This window comes from Cantharellus anzutake (assembly GCF_015039405.1).
Source record: "Cantharellus anzutake strain C23 chromosome Unknown EI90scaffold_2, whole genome shotgun sequence".
NCBI classification, from domain to species: domain Eukaryota; kingdom Fungi; phylum Basidiomycota; class Agaricomycetes; order Cantharellales; family Hydnaceae; genus Cantharellus; species Cantharellus anzutake.
The window spans coordinates 1,175,499-1,192,131 of record NW_024066952.1 but is presented as its reverse complement, the minus strand read 5'-3'; the positions used below and the strand labels follow the sequence as shown (position 1 = coordinate 1,192,131).

The 16,633-nt window shown below is 48.9% G+C and overlaps 6 protein-coding genes across 6 annotated transcripts; 1 reads left to right on the top strand and 5 right to left on the bottom strand.

The window, feature by feature from the left end:
• Positions 1-1,108: 1,108 nt before the first annotated feature.
• EI90DRAFT_812551 (uncharacterized protein) lies at positions 1,109-2,620 on the bottom strand. Its single transcript, XM_039068084.1, has 2 exons — positions 2,461-2,620; positions 1,109-2,379 (listed from the first exon to the last, which is right to left on the bottom strand). The coding sequence occupies exon 2, from the start codon at positions 2,132-2,134 to the stop codon at positions 1,301-1,303; it is 834 nt and encodes a 277-aa protein (XP_038923411.1). The 5' UTR covers positions 2,135-2,379; positions 2,461-2,620; the 3' UTR covers positions 1,109-1,300.
• Positions 2,296-3,305, bottom strand: EI90DRAFT_813045 (uncharacterized protein). The gene is made up of 4 exons (XM_039068085.1): positions 3,193-3,305; positions 3,053-3,118; positions 2,894-2,931; positions 2,296-2,688 (listed from the first exon to the last, which is right to left on the bottom strand). Exons 1-4 carry the CDS (start codon positions 3,196-3,198, stop codon positions 2,457-2,459), a joined length of 342 nt encoding a protein of 113 aa, XP_038923410.1. The 5' UTR covers positions 3,199-3,305; the 3' UTR covers positions 2,296-2,456.
• Positions 3,306-5,766: 2,461 nt separating this feature from the next.
• On the bottom strand, positions 5,767-6,011 carry EI90DRAFT_3030857 (uncharacterized protein; the record flags this gene model as incomplete). The annotated part of the gene is made up of 2 exons (XM_039058262.1): positions 5,767-5,852; positions 5,894-6,011. Coding segments are annotated over 2 exons (204 nt in total), but the record flags the coding sequence as incomplete, so codon positions are not given.
• A 2,634-nt stretch (positions 6,012-8,645) lies between these two features.
• On the bottom strand, positions 8,646-11,070 carry EI90DRAFT_3011384 (uncharacterized protein; the record flags this gene model as incomplete). Its single annotated transcript, XM_039056462.1, has 7 exons — positions 8,646-9,565; positions 9,694-10,017; positions 10,151-10,179; positions 10,412-10,501; positions 10,682-10,863; positions 10,892-10,962; positions 11,055-11,070. 7 exons carry the CDS (start codon positions 11,068-11,070, stop codon positions 8,646-8,648), a joined length of 1,632 nt encoding a protein of 543 aa, XP_038923408.1.
• Positions 11,071-11,691: 621 nt separating this feature from the next.
• On the bottom strand, positions 11,692-13,181 carry EI90DRAFT_811242 (cyclophilin-like domain-containing protein). Its single transcript, XM_039068083.1, has 9 exons — positions 12,955-13,181; positions 12,826-12,867; positions 12,712-12,756; positions 12,645-12,647; positions 12,556-12,578; positions 12,432-12,493; positions 12,297-12,377; positions 12,044-12,191; positions 11,692-11,952 (listed from the first exon to the last, which is right to left on the bottom strand). Exons 1-9 carry the CDS (start codon positions 13,077-13,079, stop codon positions 11,936-11,938), a joined length of 546 nt encoding a protein of 181 aa, XP_038923407.1. The 5' UTR covers positions 13,080-13,181; the 3' UTR covers positions 11,692-11,935.
• EI90DRAFT_3011382 (transmembrane amino acid transporter protein-domain-containing protein) lies at positions 13,177-15,614 on the top strand (the record flags this gene model as incomplete). The annotated part of the gene is made up of 10 exons (XM_039056461.1): positions 13,177-13,237; positions 13,288-13,859; positions 13,924-14,046; positions 14,122-14,258; positions 14,395-14,614; positions 14,691-14,774; positions 14,839-14,913; positions 14,967-15,049; positions 15,169-15,326; positions 15,388-15,614. The coding sequence occupies 10 exons, from the start codon at positions 13,177-13,179 to the stop codon at positions 15,612-15,614; spliced, it is 1,740 nt and encodes a 579-aa protein (XP_038923406.1).
• Between the last annotated feature and the right edge of the window lie 1,019 nt (positions 15,615-16,633).

Here is a 16,633-nt window from a genome sequence, read left to right as displayed (position 1 = left end):
GCTGCGACAATTGAACTACAACGTCAATCTCCAGAGGGCTCGTCTGGAGTTGGCCGAAGTTACTGGGCGCCTCCGCCCCGCCACCCCTCCGGTTATATAACCGTGGGGGTATCATGATATATTCCTCACCCCTATCATGCGCGCTAACTTTTCGGCGAACAAAAAAAGGAAGACATGATCCGACACACGTTCATGCAAGTAATGCATGACCATTTGCAGGGTTGATATATCGCAATCAAATCGATCGATCCCGCTTCCTTGTTTCGTTGAGGCTTCCCGACCAACCTGCGGGAGACTCACAGAGGTTACGTATGACAACGTAATACCTACATATTTACTCATGCTGCATGTGTCAACAAACCACCCATGCGTCTATCTAAGACGTCAATCATCATTGAGCCATCGGATTCTTTTTTTTTTCCTGCACTCTATATCGCCTGCAACGTTAACGTTAAATGTGACTCTGGACGTGCATGATCGTCGTGCACGTCTTCCGTTTCATGATCACTGGTTCGTTTAGATGAGGCAAAAGAAAAAAGAAAAAAGCTAGGGCCGGGCGAAAAAATGCGCTACATTGGGAATTGGCAGTCACGTAAGTACACATGGCACGGAACACGTTACGACTGATCTAAAGGTGGTCCGCCTGCGCGGAGAGAGGGAATTCTTATGAAGCCAAAAAAAAACCAAGTGTACAGTCGGGAGGTATCAGCATGCCTGTCGTCGTCGGTAGTGGTGGTTTGGGTTGAACGATTTTACGAGTGAAAAGGTGATCTGAATGGTACCGGGGTTGAAGAAGGGAATTCCGCGAAAAGAAGAAAAGAAGAATAGGATGCAAGGTGCTGTGATAGTAAAATATAGGGATGAAAGTTCCAAGGTGATATGGACGGATGGGATGGGGGTGGATGAATGCATGCATGCGTTGGATCAAAATAAATGAATAAAATTTCGTGTATGCTGAAAGCGAGGAGATATGATGAGAGGAAAGATCCGCCCAACCCAGTCACTTGCACGATATCGTAACTGGGGTGTGAAGAGGGCCGTTTCCCCAATGGGATGGGGGTGAGGAAAACTCCACCCAAAAAAGAATTTTGGAAAAATGAAAAAAAAAAAATTCATTCACTTCTGTTCGTTCGTTGTTGATCTTTTGAAAAACATTCTTTCTTGTCGATGTCAAGCACCGTGTCGTTCATAAGTTGGCGAGCATACGGTCATCAGGTACCAGGCTAGAGAAGAAGAAAAAAGACCCAGTCAGCCAAGTGGTAAATGCCCCCCCTCCCCTCCCTCAAAAAGGACGCAAGATTCAGCTCCGTCGACATACCGCAGTAACTCGTCTCATATAATCCTCCCCATCGCTCAAACTCGAAGCCCTCCTCGTCCCATCTTCACCACTCCCCCCACTCCCACTACTGTTCAATCGTTCGTTCCCGGTCCCGTCCCCGGTCCCATTTCCATCCCCACCTCCATTGACATCGACACCTGTCGAATGTTTACCAAGAACAGCAACAGGGTTCATCCTCTGATCGACGTCCACTCCATCCGCAACGGGGACAGTGAACCCACCATCGACTTCGCTCTCAGGTGGATACTCGCTTACCTCCGTGCTATTCTCACTCTCAACGGAACTCCCATCATCGTACTGTTGATCCTCATCATCCGAAGGAACGCGCAGATGACCCTGTCGGGGATCACCGGAACCATGACCGGAACCAGTACGAGCGCTACCAACCCCACCTTCATCGCTCCCACCTCTCAGCCCTTTATACCCAGCGGCAGATGGGTGTGATCGAATACCAGAATACAGATCACCACCCCCTTCCACAGCCCTAGGTCCTCTCCCAGTACTCGTGCTGCTCTTCCGGAGCTGTGTATAATCCCCATCGATGGCAGCAGCGCTCACGATGGTTCCCTTGAACACATCATCTCCCATCCCAGAAGGACCCACCGCAGGCGAACCTGCAGTAGCTACCCGTTCCTGATGCCGTCGGTCATACGGATCGTACAAACCAGCCTCCAAACCGGGCGACACCGCATAACCCACTCCTCCACCTCCTACCATTCCACCCGTTGCAGCTGCAGCCTCCACCTGTCTCATCATACTCGTGTGAGAATGGCTAGACCGATACAAGTGGTCCATATCATCCTCCAATTCATCATGCAACGGTCCACGAACGGCTCCGCCACTTCCACCTGCACCAGTATCAGACGATCTCGACCCAGATCCAGACCCAGACGATCTTCCAATAACCTATTGGATAGGAAGCATCCCCACTCTGTCTTCGATTACGCCAGAATCCAAGCAGGGCATAAGCAAGTATAGATGCCGCTGCTATGCCTATGACGGTAAACGCACCCGCCACCGCCCCCCGATTACTGAAGAATCTGTCACACACAAGGGGCACAGGAATATGCATTGGTAAGTCAAAACGGCTATAATCGAAAGAGAAAAGAATAAATACTCACGAATTACCGCCTCCTCCAATACCGGCACGCGGAGCGCCACTTGGATTAGAAACGACAATAGTCTGAGTGACCACAACCCCACGGCTCGTCGTCATCAGGTAACTCGTAAACGATAACGGTGCAGGCATCGTGGTCGATCGCCCATTTCGAGCCGTTGTGGTGAGGTAGAGTGCTGAAGAAACTGTCGAGGTCGTGAGGGAAATAGGAGATTGTAGTGTTGGGGTGGGGCTAAAGAATTGGAAAAAAACATTAGTTTAGCTGAAGTTAAACCAAGTAGAGGATACAGCGGAAAGGTCATTTGGGACGGGAAGGGTGAAGGAAGGTTCCAAGTGGAAAAAAAAAATTGTCCTCCCCACAGCAAAGAGAATTTCACAGCACCCTCATCCCCGAAACTCATGAAACAGAGATGGAATATAAAGAAACGCATCTATACCTAATGCCAACAGAACTCGAATCTGTTGTCACAATCGTCTGAATTTTGCGAAACACAAACGATACCGAAAAATATCATGGTTTTTTTTTTTTTTTTTTAAATTTAAAAAAGGAGGCATTAGTTGATCTGTGATGAAATGGAGTTGAATTGGACACCAACCGAAGATCCAGCACCACTGCTAATTGGACTCGTTGGAGTCGTATTCGTGGGGACGGGATGATGTACCTGTACTCGTGCCTGCATCAGATGTAGGACTAGTAGTAGTACGAGGGCTAGACGCGTTGGAGTTGCAGACGTACCCCCATTTGAAGTGGTTGTACTTGGTGGAGGGGTAGGTGTTGCAGTAGGTTGTACGGAATTAGCCCTTGTTGTTGATGATGATGTAAGTCGAGGCGTTGGTGTGGTAGGGCTCGTGCTTGGTGAGGGAGTTGAAGAGGCTGCTAAAGTTGTAGTGCTAGCGGGAGTAAATTTTGAAGAAGCGTCAGAACTTGATGTTGATCCAGGGGAAGAAAAGGAAACAATAGAGGGGGAGGCAGTGGAAAGAGGAGTAATAGAAGGGGAAATGGATGAAAGAGGAGAGGAGATGGAGCGAGAGAGAGGAGAGTGGAGGAAAGAGGAGGAGAAGACAGAAGAGGAGAGGGAGGAGAGGACACGGGGAGGGAGGAACGGGGAGGAGGACGCGAGTGAGGATGAGGGTGGTGTGGGTGTGGGTGAGGTTGTAGGTTGTGAAGGCAGGGGGGAAGAAGAAGAAGAAGAAACTCGGCCCAAAGAGGTAAAAGAGGTCAAGGTAGCAGTAAATAGAGAAGGAGAAAGGAAGATGATGATGAAATTACAGGCGGAGAAACAGAAGTTTGAGATGCTGACGTTGTCTGTTGTTGGGTTTGACTTCCTGAATTGTTAGTCGTACTGGTCGTAGTCGATGAAGTGGGTATGATATCACTGCTACTACTACTACTACCACTACTCCTCGATGTGGTAGAAATTCCGCCACCGCTTGAACTCGTCGAGCTCATGGATGAGGAGGATGATGAAGAACTGGAACTCGAAGTATCAACAACGCTCGTCGGACTGGTACTCGAACTCGAAGTGGATATCCTGGTTGTTGAGGTTGGGGTCCCGGACGGGGATTGCGCCGAGGAGGAGGACGACGGAGTTGAATTTGAGGACGACGTGGTGGGATCTGAGGAAATCGTGTAATAGTGGATGATGTAAGGGATGTGATAGTGACGAGGACGAAGGGTGATTAGAGGAGGAGGAAGAAGAAGTTATTGTCAGCGAATGGGTTGTTGACTCAATAATGGGGGAGGATGAAAATGAAGACATTTGTTGTGGTTTGAAAAAAAAAAAAGTGGATGAAACGAGTGAAAGTAGAAGAATGGGAAAACTCTCGATCGCGACAAAGGAGGTTTGAAAGACGAGGTTAAGAGAAAGTTGAAGGGGGGTGGCAATGAAAATTGTGAAGTTGGAAAGAGGTGGAATTGATAAAAAAGGACTTGGCAACGGGTTCCTCGGTGACCGTTGTTGCAAGCAACACTGACGTCGTTGTCGTCCCACTCAAAACCCGAGACGAACCCAGTGCTAAGCACTGACTGGATGGGGTGGTGGTGGTGGTGGTGGTGGCAGGGGTCAGGAACAGAAGCGACAAACAAGGTCGGTGGAGAAGCAGAACCCCGTCCTGACCGACGCGCTTCTAATAAGGGGTGAGGCCGAAGTTGTCCTCCCTCCCCCCAAACCCTACTAGAATGACTAGTAAGGAGTAGAAAGTGGGCGTAATCAAGAAGACGAGGTTGCGCCGAACCGGCAAGGCGGAAAAAAATTAGGACTTGGCACCAACTGCCAATGGCCCGCTATTTTGCGTCCCTACTAGAGCCAGCAGCAGCAAAAGAACGAGACTCTCCTGTTCCACCAGTAGGGTTGCGGCTTTTTGGATGGAACGTCCGTGCTAAGGGTCCTGGGGTGGCGCTTGTTTGTTTCCCGAAGTCGGTATAATGAAGAAAACCGACGTCAAAGCTACCACCACCGAGGTTATCCGAAAATGATTATAGACCCGAACGAACAAGATGACGACGACGACGACAACCTCGTGCTTTCGATGTTTGCAAATCGTGTAAAGTAGGGGAGGGGCAGCAAGCTAGCAAACCTCCGCACAACTCGACAACCTCCAAAGAAGCAGCAGAAGCAGAAGCAGAGCAAGAAAAAGAACCCCCCACCCCGCTCTTCTTCAACTAGTAGAACGAGTTGAGCACTCCCGTTAGGAGCGCACAAGGTATGGGCAATTCAATGTGGGCCAGGGAGAAGAGGAGGAAGGAAGCAAAGGAGAGAATTTCACTCCATGCACTTGAGGTGACGAACCTCGTGAAAAAAAAAACTCCTCAGCTCAAACCCGGAAGGTCGCTATCAGGCATATGAAAGGAATGGAAGGAGGAGATGACAGTGATAGCAAAGGACGAGATCAAACGCACCGTTCGGGACAGTTTTACTGATCTACCACACTAAAGACCGTTTGAGGCAGGGACCCCTCGTCAATGACCTCTTTGCTCTGATTATGATAAGATTCGTCAAATTATCCGTGCATGAAAGACGATGACAATGCAAGCCAGCAGCGATGGGAAGGGCAAAGACTTTGGTGGCCGAGTTTGCAGGGAAAGCTAGCAGTCAATAAAACTTAAAGGAAAGCAACAGTTTATTTTTTTTTTTAGTTATCGATTTGGGCAATCCGAATATCCAATTGGCCCATTGAGAGATGGTAATACGTACAAGATGTGATGTGAGTAGTTGTGGATGTCCAAAGTAAATTACCACCCAGGAAGGGGAGGTCGGGGGATGGACGAGACGGCGAAAGAATCTAGTAAGCCAACGACAAGTTGATGAACCTAGGGCAGGTGATGAACCCAGAAGAGTAAGCAAGTTAAAAAAGAAAAAGAAAAAACTGAGGGAGCCAAGATCAGAGCCAGCTTGGCTTCAGAGGCCGTGCAGAAGGGAGGAGAAAGGTTTGCAAACGGGCTTGTTCAATGTGAATTGGGTTGTGTGGAAATACATGGCTCCCCCCCACAAAACCCACACTAGCATTCAAACGGCAATGCCGAGAGAGAGCAAAGTTGATCCCATAAAAAATCAAATCTTGTATGGTCCTATTTGGGAATCCCGTTCAATTCAGAACGTGAAACGAGGCAAGTTTTTTTTTGACATTTAGGCGCCCCATTCATTCCCCCAACGTGTTTGGACACAGCCCTTCCCCGGGTCCTGGGTCGAGTCGGGCGATTGTTTCTTTACGGAGCGGCCATGCCATAAAGTCCACACCGCATGTTGTCTCACCTTCTCCAAAAACCAGTTCCATTTCGATTAAGTAAGTACATACTGATGAGCGAAGATGACAGTCTGGTAACCTGGCCCTACATTACAGTCCAAGATTGACAAACATCCAATAACCTGTGAACCGCGGGTAACAACTCAATATCATTCGATTCAGGAAAGTAGTTCAAGAACTAACGCGATAAGAGATGAATAAGGCAGGGCATGAGGCGAGATGCCGTGAGTGCATGAGAGCATTGCATCTAGTATGAAGAGGAGAAAACAACATGCGCGCTTACGATAATCACATCCGATCGATTCACCAACCAGTGTCAGAGAAAGCCGCTCTCACACACATAGAGTCAGACAGTGCAGAGGAAGGCCTGGAACCGGTTAACCTCAAAGATGATAATTGGGTCATAGTAATCTGGTGCGTAAACGTATTGATTTATCATGCATGATGACTGCATGCTCATATTCAAAGCATCCTTTTTCCCCCTTTTACCATCCATCGTGTTCTCAATGCCCGCATGATAACGTCTCATTGCCCCTTAAGTATGATCGGCGACATGAAAGAACGATTTGGGGGAGAAAATTTGTCTTTCCCCCCCACACACACACACGATTACACAGACCTGGAACGGCCACCTGACCGGCAGAACCCGCTGCTCTTCTCACCTTGCACGTTCAGTTTGCAATCCGAACTTTACGAGGGGGCCTATTGGTATCGTAAAAAAAAAAAAAATCATCATACTACGCAAACCCTTCACAGCAGCAGTGCATGACGGCGACTTGGATGGTTCGCAAAAGTAGTATCTCCAATCCCCCGACGTGAAAACGGAATTCTTTTTCGCTATGGTCATCCATGCAACCCGATGGCTTGAGCCTCATAAAAAGAAAGAAAGATAGAAATAGGAAATCGAGTGTGTGTGGCGTTCTGGGCAACCGAAGTTCGCATGTAATTAATAAAGGCTGGACCCAAATTTTCCACGTCCGCTTCTTTGGGTCCCCATGCGCACCTCAGCATCCCAATTAAGATCCGGACTCCACACAGAGTCAGCAAAACCAAACCAGATCATTACACAACCGCTTATTCACCCTAAACCGACTGTTTCATGAACAATATTCTCCTCGCGCGCGATCTGGTTAATTATCATAGGAGGAGTTGAGTGCATGCAGGTTTTTAGGAAAGGGGGGGGGGGAACACGTTTAGAGCTCCAGTTTGCATATCCAAGGATCCGATCCGCAACCATATTCGAAGCAGTTGGCGGCGCAAACTGTGTGGGGGTACCGTATTGAGCACAAAGTCGCGAATAGCCGAGCAGAATTTGTCTTTCACCACCACGAGCGTGTCTGCACTGCATCAACCAAGCAAGTTGTTTCTCATAGAGTTATTTTCCAGCCTCATGTGGGACCCCGCGGCCCGATGTTGCCTAAAAGTGAGCTTGATCCTTGGGCATGGCTTGACCGCATAGTGCGTCACATATGTACGCACAATAGTACCCCCATGCTCAAGCAGTCGTGATTGGACAGAAAATAGTGGACCCTCCCCCCGAGGGGAGCAGCCCTAGATTCAACCTTAATCTCGCCAGACCAAATATATACATAACACACACGCCTCACGAGGCATCAGCTGTGTAAGGGACTAAATATTGCAATTAAAAAACCGAAAAGAGCAAAAGGGTCTAGCTACTTGCAGCTCATGCGCGGTTGGGGGGGGGGGGCTGGTTTCTCGCTTACAGAAAAGCTCAACGAGGTTGCTCCTCCCCTAATTTGGTGAGTCCTCTTGGCAGGGTTAAACGTGCTCGGCAGAACTATTCAGCTTGAAATTTGAAGGATTAAGTCCGCGGATCATGTCTGACGAACAAGTCACATACTGCCACCAGACAGACAAAGCCTGAAGGAATGGAGAATGCTCGCCTGGTCTCTAGAAAGGATTAGATAATGACTCCTAAACCACAGAAGATAGCAGGTGAGTAGAGATGAGGGAGATGAGTATGTATGTCAGCGAATGGCAATGAACATGCGTACCAGTTGAGATATTTGTCGTGAATGATTCGTGTCAGTTGGAAGGAAAACTTCTAGTCAAGCAGCACTCCAATGAGTGGCCGAAACATGGGTCAGCAGCTCAATCAAGTGGACTCTCAACGATTCCGGCTTCACTGAATGTTCCAGGCTCCAAACGCTCTTCCCGTGTCATTCTCCACCTTTTGCAAGATAGCGCAACGGAAACCTTATTTCATTAATAGAAGTAAGGCAGCTAAAGGCACACTTTCAAGCCAATCCTACAAATAACAATACGAACAAGGTCATTTGAACCAGAGCTCAACCAGAAAAAAAAACCCAATAAATAAATATACTCACTACTGGTAAATACTGCCCCCCCAACGTACAATCAAACACGATCAGGACAAGTATCGATCCAACGCTTGAAAACATACGCAACGACATGCAATTCGTTCTACAAGGAGCTCAGAACCCGCCGAGTGTAATCCTGCGCATCAACAAGGCTAAGCGCGCTCTGGTCAGCCGTACTGATATCTATCGAACTTCCATCATCACTATCATCACGATTGCGACCCCTATCCACCTCATCCTTTCGATCCCCAACTCCGGCAACCTCAGCACCATCTTCATGGGATGAACCTTGATCAACAGAGGATGAACGGCTTTTCGTCGTTTCAGCCGTCGTCGAAGGCGACATCTCGCGACGATGACTCTTCTCACGACGTTGTTGCTTCCTCGTTGCACGCAATACACCGGCATCGAGCCGTTGATCCGTACTTGAACTTCGATTTCTTCTCTCAACCGGCTTCGTGGTCGTAGGCGTAGATAGATCAGAAGGAGCAGTAGGGGACGAAGGCGAAGGAGGCTGAATTTCGACTAAAGGAGCATACGGAGACACAGGTGACAAAGGCGGCGGCGTTGGACTAAACGAATCTTGGCCCCTGCGGTGATAATCTTCTTCATTATCCTCGTTGAAATCGATGGGATAGGGACTAATACTTCCACGTCTTGACGAACGAGATCCTGAGACAGTTCGACTCGGCGGGGCGCTGCCACTACCACTGCCACTGCCATCATTACTCGCACCGACATCAACAAGAGGGGTCGCAGAAAGCGTTCGACCGTGAGAAAGCGATTGGGTCCTCGACAAAGATCCAGTGGAGTAGTGCGCAAGTTGATTTGTCGAAGAGAGTGAGCGTGAGATAGTCGCATGTCCCGGATCAGACTGTGCTTCCATCAGCCTTCCTTCAGGAACCGGGTCCAAGTACCCGGTACCTGCAGCCAACTGATAATCCATGGGCATCCCGGAAGCACCGCCAAAGGGGGCAGTGACGACTCTTTGGGAATTAAGCGTTTCCCATTCCGCCGCCGGGTCTAGACCAGCATACGGATTCGGATTTAGAATGGGCGCCAAAGTAACCGATCAACCGAATGCATAGACGCATCGGCTGAGGTCTGCGACACCTTTCTCGAACGCCCCTCCCTACTTCCTCTACCTCTACCTTCCTCGATCATACTCCCGTCATCAAACCGAGAGGTCAAATGGTTCGTATTGAGGCCATTACTAACACCCATCGGATTCATTATGAACTCAGAGGAGGTCGCCGAAAGACCCCTCCGAAGAGAAGAGCTTGGTGAAACAGGCATTTCAACCCATTCATCAAGACCAAACGGTCGACGTGACGAGGGGATGGTCTCCCTTGTCGCTGCCGCTGCCGCTGCCTCTGCCGATAAGGATCCCACGGATACGTCGCCCCCGTCGGGAATCGACCGCCTCTTCCGCGATTCGGCGTGTCCTTCGACTCCCCTCCGATGAAGCCCCGTTTCTTCGATCGCTTTTCGTTCAGATGAGGTTCACCAAGAGCCCCTGCAGCCCCGGCACCCTGTCTTGGCCGTGTACACCGAAACAGGAGCAAAAGACAGATGGCTACCGCTGCCAAGCCACCGCGAGGAACACACCCACCACAGCTCCGGTCCGGTGGAAAAACCTTGAGAATCAACGTTTTCGTAAGTGAACGATTCGAAAATTTCAAATTGCAGGGCCGGATGGCGGTTTAGAAAAACAGGAATTGGGAAGAAGTGATGTGCGAAACGCGGACCAGAGAATTCAGCGATGATGCGAGGAAGGAAAAATGAAACAAGGCAAAATCGCTCAGTGGCAATGAGGCACAGTCGTGGTAATGTTTTCGAGGATCTGCATAGGTATGGGAAAGCACTCACGAAGGCCCAGCGGGAAATACGGGAACGACAGTAGAAGTATAGGTAACTGTTGTTACAAGAATGCCTTTGAATGTTGTAGTCATCGAGGAGCTTGAGAAGGCGGTTAGAGTATTTGTAGGTTTTTGGGAGCGATTGGAGAAGGGGTCATTGAATAAAAGAGGAGGAAGAGGAAGCAGAGGAAGAAGATGAGACAAAGGACTAGTGGAGGATGTTGATCGAATAGTCGTTGAGTCGTCAAGCGGGTGATGGGAAGTTGGGGATGAAACGTACGAGGGAGATGATGTTGATGATGATGTGTGCAACGTAAATGGCGTGAATGTCGTTGGGTTTTCGTTGTGGATAGAAAAGCGCTTCCTGAGGTGGAGCTGGTGCTTGTAGTCGGTATCGAACGATGGGAAGAGCGAGGCGTGGAGGCATATGGATATGATGAGATAGATGAATCGGTCGAGCCGCTGGTGGTTTCGGATGAAGTGTACGGACCATCGTACGGAATCGAAGCGCTACCGGTGGTACGAGTCCCGGAAACGCTCGAGGTCCCCAAGATGTGCGTCCTAATAGATGCGTCGACAGAGATAATCAACCATGTCGGCGTTCACATATAATCAGTGGATCTATGATGTGTTACGATAAGCGTAGTACTCACGGTGTAGCAAGCACATTTGATAGGCCCGAGCTCAAAGTGCTAGACAAGTTCATTGTCCCGCAGGCTGATGGACGTTAGTGCCGTCCCTCATGAGGAGGCGGGGAGGGCTATGAAGGGCAAGGAGGTGCCGAGCGAGTGCTGCTAGGGGAATTAGGAGGGAGGCAAGCGAGAAGAACCACGCGAGCAAATTAACAGGGAATATCTCATATCCCGTTAAATACCAATAGTGTTGGGATGGCCGGTTCGGTATACTATCGCTTTCGCCGGAAATATTGGGCTGATAGTATTGCTGACTTGACATGGATTTGACAAAAATGTCGTATGTGAACGTGTTTTACGCTCCGCCTCTCAGTCTCCCATGCCTCTTCTTGACATTGCGAAGCTATTGTTAGCTCCAGCGGTTCTTTAATATGTTGCTGTTCTTTGCTCTTGCGGGCGCGTCAGATCCTGAATCGCGTTCGTTACGGTCAGTGACCACAAGAAGCACAGCCATTTCAATATGATATGTCTCTCTGATAAACGCCAGATAAGAAATCCCACCTTTTTAGCGGACAATGGTATTGCGAAGCACATTGACCAGCGCAAATTAGGTGCTAGAATACAAGTCACGAGCACTTTTTTGACATTGATCCTTGCCTGGACACTGACCTCAAGCGCGCTGGACAACGTTCATTTCACGCGCGATTAGCCAGCGATAATTGATGATATCATGCCGCTCTCGAAGGTCCAGAGATATCGTAATGGCAATGACGGTTTTCCAAAAACAAGCATGTCAGTTGACTGGTTGAATCTCGGCATCTCCCAAATGCTATACTGTAACTCCACGAGGTAGTACTCCAACAATCCCTTACGTGAGACCCAGCGCGAAATATTTGATGTGTTCACATCTCACCACATTCTGAGAGAGTTGCGCACACGTTGTGAGCGATTCTTGCCCGGAGAAAGCGGAACCCGCCCCAAGCCGCCAAACAAAAAAAACAACAACGTACCTGTTATCTTCACAGCCAGCTTCGGCCGATTATTCGGGCCAGTGGGAACATTTTCGATCTTCCGCAGGGTTAGTAAACCATCGATCACTTTTCCGAACACGACGTGTTTGCCATCAAGAAAGTCGCATTTTGCTGTAGTGATGAAAAACTGTTTCGCCATTGATCAGTCGCTTATCATCCCAGATACACGGAGGTCCCTTAACTTGGCATCCATTCGTGTTAGCCCCGAATTGGCCTGAATGAATTTAAACACCTGAGCTCGGATCAAATCTCGTGATGCTCCTACCATCGATAAAAGACCAGGCCCAGTGTGCTTCGACACGAAATTCTCATCCTTAAGAAACGGACGTTGATACGCCCACTTCGATGGCCAACGGCATTTACGTACCGGAAACTTCTCTCCGTAGATAGAAAAACTTCCTGTTCCGTCCCCATTTATAAAATCGCCGCCTTGAGGACATTCAATGTCAGTTCTGTTCGAGGTGCATACGGGCAGCAGTCGAGTGTACTACCTTGTACCATGAAATCACGAACGCTTCAGGCGTGAAAACATTGGGGTCATTTGGACCTGGATCTGGCAAATCTTTATTGATGTGCTTACACACTGGAAGCGATTTAGAGATCTCAGTCAGGGCCTCATCGCATGGTTGAAATTACGCGGGACATACCGATGAAATGTCGCTCCCTTGTATCCCATGGGACGCGAGTTGACTCTGAAGGGGAAAAACGGACCGTCCCTCCAATTTCGTACCACACGGCATCGAGAAGCAGGTCGGACTCACCGATGTTCACCGGTGCAGAGCTGACGGAAGTTCTCCGCAGTTCTATATCAAAAGAGAGGAGGAAACGGTGGTTGAGCGCGCCGATCTCTCAACGTTGCCCCTAGGAGCGATCAAACTAGCGATCCTCACTTTGGAGCTATATCACTGAAGAGCTCCATTTTCATGCGGCCAGCCGCCGTCTCCCCGATATGGATATCCATGAAGACAACAGGTCGCGTCGTCGATGTCGTTGCTGCGCTTGTGTTTGTCGACATGGCGGTTGCCGGAAAGGTCGGTGCCGATGATAAAAGATTAGGGTTTAGGAAACCTGCGTATTTGAATTAGAGTCACACGACCCTCTTCATTACAACCATGGACATCCCATCGTCCTTCAGATCGACGAGAGCTACTGTCGTGGAAGGTTTACTATCTTGTAAGTAAGTCATTCCTGAAAATGTCACAAGGGTTCACTTCGATGCCTAGATGGACGATCCCAATCTTTTATCTCTGGGTCGCCACTCCATCATCAACGTCAGAATGATGACGAGTGTGATTCCAATGATGAAGAAGATAACGATGTCGAAGAAGTCAACGACTCTGAGCCTGGTATAGAAGACGACCATGATGTTCTGGACTTTTTCCCTCAACTTCAAGTTCCAGGTTACGACCATCCAAGTCAAACAGCGGGCGTGCTTGTTTCGCCTGCCTCTTCACGCCACACCGGGCCGGGTCTAATCCCAGTGACATACGAAGGGACTCGCTACTCATCTTTACCCGTTGACTCTGGTCCTTCGGTGTACCTCACTCAGCCGCAACCGGATCTCCAATCGGCAACAGAAGTCACTGAAAGGTCGCCGTTATTGTTGCGTCGGTCCTCCATTCAGTTTCAAAATACACTTCCTGTTTCTTCACCCCCAAACGCGTCAAGATTGTCGGAGACTACGACTTCTGGTCGCAGAAAGAGTCATAGTCATGGGACCCTTCGGCGTCAAAACAGTGTTTCATTAAGAGAAAGAAAAGTTGACTCGAGTGCAGGAAGCACGTATAATCAATCCGTGGGTTATTCTACCTTTCCCTCTGCCTGAACTTACATGAAACTGACACGCCCATTTGCTTTAGCTTTTCAATTCTACTGCGGTTCTCTTAGGTGTGGGAATATTATCTGAGCCATATGCATTCGCACAAGCTGGTTGGGTAATGGGAACCCTCCTTACGATCGGATACGGAGCTCTTGCGTGTTACGTGAGTTTATTTTCATTTCTAATGTTTCATGTTGAACCATCGCGATCAAATTTTTGGACTTCTTCCCTTCCCCAGACTGCCAAGATACTCGGACGAATGATCGTTGAAGATCGTAGACTGAAAACATACGCGGACTGTGGAAAGAAAGCCTTTGGACCTCGTTCAGCTGTCATAACTTCGACATTGTTCTTCGTCGAACTCTTTACTGTCAGGTATACCCAACCGCTGAGAGCATTGAAATATGACTAAAGACCGAGCTTCTTGGCAGCGTGGTTCTTGTCGTTCTGTATGCCGATTCAATCCATGCCTCTACCCTTATTTCCCCGCCAACACCTACAAGATCCTCAGTCTATTCATCCTCGTTCCATCTGCATTCCTCCCGCTATCGGTCATCTCTTATGCATCCTTGCTTTCAGTCGTCGCTACGTTGTTCGTAATCGTTGTCGTGGTCATCGATGGACTTTCCAAGTATGATACTCCCGGAAGTTTGTTCGAGTTTGCTCCGACGGACGTCTGGCCGGTCTCCTCAATGCAACTAGGACTTAGTTTTGGCTTGTTCATGGCAGGAGTAAGTACTTCCGCTCTAGAACATACTATGACATATCCCCTCGTTGTTATCGTCGGGCTCACTTTATTGTTTCAAGTTTGCTGGACATGCTGTTGTACCATCTATAGCGCAAGATATGCGAGAGCCTGAACGTTTTGAAAGGATGATCAACACCGCGTTTGTGAGTGGCCTGACAGATTTGGTTCCGTTGATCTGTCGAACCTTGCGCATTTGTACCAAATCAGGTTGTGACTACCGTTATCTACGGGATTATAGGTGTTTGCGGTTATCTTATGTTTGGAAGGACAGTCACAGATGAGGTTTGTTGGATGTCTTTCCCGTCGATTCCTTCTGACGATTTCTGTGAACTCAGATCAGTCGAGATCTTTTGCAGACACAGGGTTACAATGAGGCCTTGGCAAAGATCGGTGCCTGGATGCTTGTTGTCAGTCCTATGTAAGTTTCCACTTGTCCAGACTCTCTGAACCAGCCTGTCTCACTTACATATCGTGGTTCAGAATGAAGTTCTCCCTGAGTTCGCGTCCGCTGAGCTTGACTCTGGAATCTTTATTCAGTCTGGAGAGCTCTCCAGGCCGTCACTTGGTTTCCTCAAACTCGGATCCAGAAAACGCTCTCCTGTCTTCAGATACTGAAGGTTTCTATAAGGGCCCTCTTTCCAGGTTGTTTGGTTTGATCACGGCGCCTGCCTTCTTGACGGCCCTGGAACGGACAGGTTCGTTGTCTTTTCTCAAGCATTGAGTCCACTTTTTGGCTGGTCTGATGACCCCCTTTAGCACTCACGATAAGTATAGTTGCCGTTGCCATTGCCGTCCCTCATTTTGGCGTCGTCTTGAGCATCCTCGGAGCCTTCAGCGCGTTCACTCTGTGCATCATCGGTCCGCTTGCGGCAAAACTCTCCATATTTGAAACGTCATTCTGGGAAAGATGCTTCGATTATGTGTTACTGGCCCTTTGCATTGTGATGGCTGGTTGGGGCACTTTTGCAGCGATCATGATTTAGATGAGAGGCGAACGGTCCTTTTAGCCAGTTGTACAGTTGCTCTATGTATGAAATGACTTGTCTTGGACCCAACGCATCTTCGAGCCCTTCGAGTCGACTTTCCACGCGAGCTTCGTGTGTCTTGAGCCTCTTGGAGGTCTTGTCTTTGGTTCAACGGACTCTTGTTGCTCTGTCTGAGGGGGGCCGGCCGTCGCAAACTCTTTGGTAGATCGGTAGATTGGTCTCCGTCGGATTATAATGGAATAGTTCATCTGCTAAGCATTCTCCATTCTGCATTACACTGCATGTGCTGCGTTGGGTTTCTATGTTGATATCCAGTCGAACCCCATTCATCCGAAGCATAACATGAGGAAGAGACCTTCATTCGCATGAGAAATTCTTGCTCCCCACTGCGTACAAAGCATTTTTCACTTTCATGAAACGACCTAGGGTCGATCCAACTCACCATACCGCGCCCCCCAATACTCCGGGAACGGTGCATGCAAATCCGGAGTCCAAAGCATCAACAGGGGGTTTCCAATGAAGGGAATTTGCACATATCCATATTAGAGATCATCACTGCGAAGTCCTCATTGAACGTTGGAACATAAGGTTTGGAAGGTTCTGCTACGAGCACATCCTCCTGCACCGCCGATCCATTTCAAGACTTGGAGCGTGGATGCCGACCCCAGTTTAGGGGTTTCTGCATTCATTCTCATTGGCGACTTGGACGCTCGATACTGGCCCACCCGGGATGATAATTCCTTTCTAGCTGTTCAAGACGCTGCGCGTGATCATGTGTGCTGACGGATATGCGATGATAATCAGTGCATAAAATTGAAATCTGAGCCCTACGTACCCCTGTCACTGTTCACTTGTACCCAACTAATAGCTCCATGATATTGATTCCGCAAGTTGTGGCAGGAGGATACTGTCAAGGAGGAATAAGGGCAAGCTGGGATGAAAACCCAACAAGCGTTCTAGCACTCTAGAGCAGGAAGTTTTGCTCCTGAACCTGTTGGGTTTTCGTGACGCGTTTC